The following is a 3,746-nucleotide window of genomic DNA, read 5'->3' as shown; positions in this document are numbered from 1 at the left end:
CCTGGAACTCACTCTGTAGACCAGGCTGGCCTCGAACTCAGAAATCCACCTGCCTCTGCCTCCCAAGTGCTGGAATTAAAGGCATGCGCCACCACTGCCCCAGCCAAAGTCTACAGCACCTGGTATTCCTAGGCAGTCTCCCATCCAATTACTAACCAGGCCCGACCCTGTTTAGCTTCAGAGTCCAGACAAGATCCGGCGCCGTTCAGGATGCTATGGCCATAGACTCATCTCTTAAAGTTATTAAGTGCTATATGAGAGCCTACCTCAAGGCAATGTAAAAATAGTTACCTTTTCTCTTTCAGTTACATCCTTGGACTTCTTTTTCTTTTTTGAACCATCCTAAACAAATATAAATAACTTTTAAATGTAGAAAATACAGTGTAAGTAAGTGTAGCCCTTCCAAAAATTATTTGACTCCTGACTAATAAAAATTTACTTCAGTATCAGCACTTTATTCTGAAAATAAAAGATCAACCTATTTTATGCATACCTGCACATAAGACAACAGGCCTTTTCTCTTATGTCACTGAATAAAACAAACCTATGTTCCCCTAAAACAATACCCATGTGTTTACTTTAGGGCTTTACGCCACTGCCTTTTGTCTCTGGTGGCCTCGTGCACTGGAGGTCTATAATCCATGTGGCTTTCTGCCATCCACCAATCTGACTAGCCTACCGTCCTTATCAGGAATTCTGTAATTCCTTTAGGTCTAGTGATTAACCTCTATCCTCATCCACGAGCTGAAAGGATTGCATGCATTAACCCTCACAGGTCTACACAGGTCCTACCACACAGGAGGCTTTTCATGAACACCACACTAGCTATCACCATCATAGGACTGCTGCCTTAAAGACATCCGAGATAACCAACAGTCTTTGAGGACTTTCTACACAAGAAATCTTCCTGGGGTGAGTGAAGCTCTTTCACAAACCACAATAGGACCTTTAGTTTCCTGAGGCCCCAGTGTTCCATGGGTGTCCTTTCTCTCTCATTTGGTATTGAGGACTGAACCCAGGGTCTCTTTCATGAATACCAGGCAAGCTATCACATTTCTCCAACAGGAATAAACAAGTGTAACTAAGGAAGGTGCAGGTACCGCACGCTGTCTACCACTCGATACAGACCTGGCAACTGGAATCAACACTTTTATAAACCACTGCACACTTTTTAAAAAGACTCTTAGCACAGAACAAATTTAGGTTAAAAAAAAAAAAAAGAAAGCATACTAGGCTAGGCATCAAAAAGTAATTAGCTCAACTTCTAATGTGTTTTTTTGTTTGTTTGTTTGTTTTGCCTAGAATTATAAATATTATTTTGAAAACAGAGAAAACACTATCATGGAGATTTGGGAACATAGAAACATGCATATGAAGAAGGTACCTGCAGATAAAAAGATGCCACATGTACAGCATTAAATACACCAGTCGACTGGTGCAGAACCTCAAAGTACAAAGTCAAATGTCGCTGGGCGTGGTGGGGGCACCCCATTAATCCCAGCACTCGGGACGCAGAGGAAGGGGGGGGTCTCTGTGAGTTTGAGGCCATCCTGATCTAGGTCTATAACAGAAAAAAACCCTGTCTCAAAAAAACCAAAACTCAAATCAAATGTGCTCCTTCTAACTGAAGTGATGCTAGACAGGAAGAGCAGACAGAAGGCGGCGGGCACGTTTTTGCTCTCAGCAGTCCAGTGCAGTCTCACCTTGCTGTCTGAATCGGAATCCGACTCCGAGGTCTCAGGAGACTTATGGCAACGGCTCTTCTTTTTCTTCCTTCTCTTTGTTTGTTTTTTATCCTACATAAAACATTTTTAGAAGCATTTGCTTTCTGTTTCAGAATATAATCTATCCGTTTAACTAATATGAATGTAGTAATGACCAGAGCATAATGAAAGGACCAGCTTATGAACATATTTTCCTCAATTCATATTTATAATACAATACTTTTCTATTTAAAGAGTCAAGTGATCTGAATTATATGCTTATAATTCCACCCAATGAGTCAAAAGCATTTTAGAATTTAAAAGAATCTACTATTTTAAGTGAACAAAGCAAACTTTTAAAAAAAGAAACACCAATATTTAAGCTCTCATCTCATTATTCATATATGGTACTCTAAGTTATGAATAATTATTTGAAATAAAAATGTCAACATGTCTAGCAGCAATTTCACAACAGGAGTCCCTCTGACATTCAAAAGCATCCCAGCGAGTCTTACCTCATCTTCGGAATCTGAAGAACTGCTGGAAGAATCAGAGCTCGATGAAGAAGAAGACGAATACTTGACCAAGCACAAAACAATTAAAGCTTGTGAGATGCAGGAATTGGTTTCTTTTACTAAGTCTCTCAAGCACTTAGTGAACTCAATCTAGTGTCTAAGAAACAGATGCCATATTCATAGGATTTAGAAGCTAAAATATAAAAGTCACCTCCCTCCCCCCAAAAGCTCAACAAAACAACAAGTGCAGCAACGAGCAACACTGTCCTCTGTAGCAGCAGCACTTCTTTCATGTCAGAGAGAGAGAGAGAACACCACCACCCATCACAGCCAGAGGACCTCTGGCTGCGTGATGAATCCACAGTCTAAGTTAGCTTTAGCATACAAGGAAAACCCAATCTTTCTTACTTTGCTTTATAGGCCCTTAGCTGTAACATTTAGAAAATAGAAAACTTTTGCTCACCCTACCAGATTTCTTCTTTTCTTTTTTCTTTTTCTAAGTAGAAAAAAAACGCAAGCCTGAATAAGTGGATGTGATTCTCAAATGAATTTATTAACACATCATTATGAACCAATGATAAAAGTGACAGTAAACAAAAAGTGGTGTTACCTGTCTCTTTTTGGATGAGCTCTCATTTCCACTTAATAATTTTTCTCTATGTTTTTCTAGTTCTTTCTTCCAATTCTGCAGAAAGGTTAAAAGGAAGATACGGTTACAAGTCAGCAAGCCGTCTCTGCTCTATCAGCACTCCCTACCTCAGCTTGCTCTTTTCAAACAAAGCATGCACTCATTTTCACCGTGTGCATGTCTGTGTAACATGTGCTTTCTCTGTGTAGCCCTGGCTGTCTTGGAGCTTGCTTTGTAGATCAGGTTATCCTCGAATCTGTTTCCACCTTCTGAGTGCTGGGATTAAAGGTGTGTGCAACCACACCCGGGCTTTAAAAGAACTTTGATAAAAGTATGTTTATAGTGGGTGGGCATGACACATACATGGGTGTAATGTATGCTATGGTACATGTGTGGAAGTCAGAGGATAACTACAGGTGGTTCTCAACTTCCATGTTTATGTGGTTCTGAAGACCAAACTCAGATCACCAGGCTTTCAAGCAAGTGTCTCTACTGAGTTCTTCTCTTATTTTCATAAGAAAGTATTCATTTACTCACAAACCTGACTTCAAATATTTAACAGTAATATTCATAAAATATAGACCCTTTAATGACTAAAGTACTATGATCAAATTCTTGGCTTATTAAAGTGAAACATAAAATAGATTTTATTTTTACTATAAGGAAAAGATCAGTCTATTTCTTTAAGAAAGTACTACCGGAGGATCCCGCAATACCTCTCCTGGGCATATATCCAGAAGATGTTCCAATTGGTTAAGAAGGACACATGCTCCACTATGTTCATAGCAGCCTTATTTATAATAGCCAGAAACTGGAAAGAACCCAGATGCCCCTCAACAGAGGAATGGATACAGAAAATGTGGTACATTTACACAATGGAGTACTACTCAGCTATTAAAA

General features: G+C 39.5%; 1 protein-coding gene and 1 pseudogene across 2 annotated transcripts in view; both read right to left on the bottom strand.

Moving 5' to 3' along the window:
- Fam133b (family with sequence similarity 133 member B) overlaps window positions 1-3,746 on the bottom strand; it is a 28,296-nt gene that overhangs the window by 9,793 nt on the left and 14,757 nt on the right. For both annotated transcript variants that reach the window (XM_029477890.1, XM_021163241.2), the window contains exons 4-8: window positions 2,829-2,903; window positions 2,682-2,714; window positions 2,219-2,281; window positions 1,704-1,796; window positions 292-342 (exon numbers count right to left, since the gene is read on the bottom strand). In XM_029477890.1, the coding sequence (XP_029333750.1) occupies window positions 292-342; window positions 1,704-1,796; window positions 2,219-2,281; window positions 2,682-2,714; window positions 2,829-2,903 (315 nt within the window). The remainder of the gene's footprint in view (window positions 1-291; window positions 343-1,703; window positions 1,797-2,218; window positions 2,282-2,681; window positions 2,715-2,828; window positions 2,904-3,746) is intronic.
- Window positions 108-227, bottom strand: LOC115031253 (annotated as a pseudogene).

The sequence above is a fragment of the Mus caroli genome, chromosome 5 (genome assembly GCF_900094665.2).
Source record: "Mus caroli chromosome 5, CAROLI_EIJ_v1.1, whole genome shotgun sequence".
NCBI lineage: Eukaryota > Metazoa > Chordata > Mammalia > Rodentia > Muridae > Mus > Mus caroli.
The sequence above is the reverse complement of the archived record's forward strand: the minus strand, read 5'-3'. Positions and strand labels throughout refer to the sequence as shown.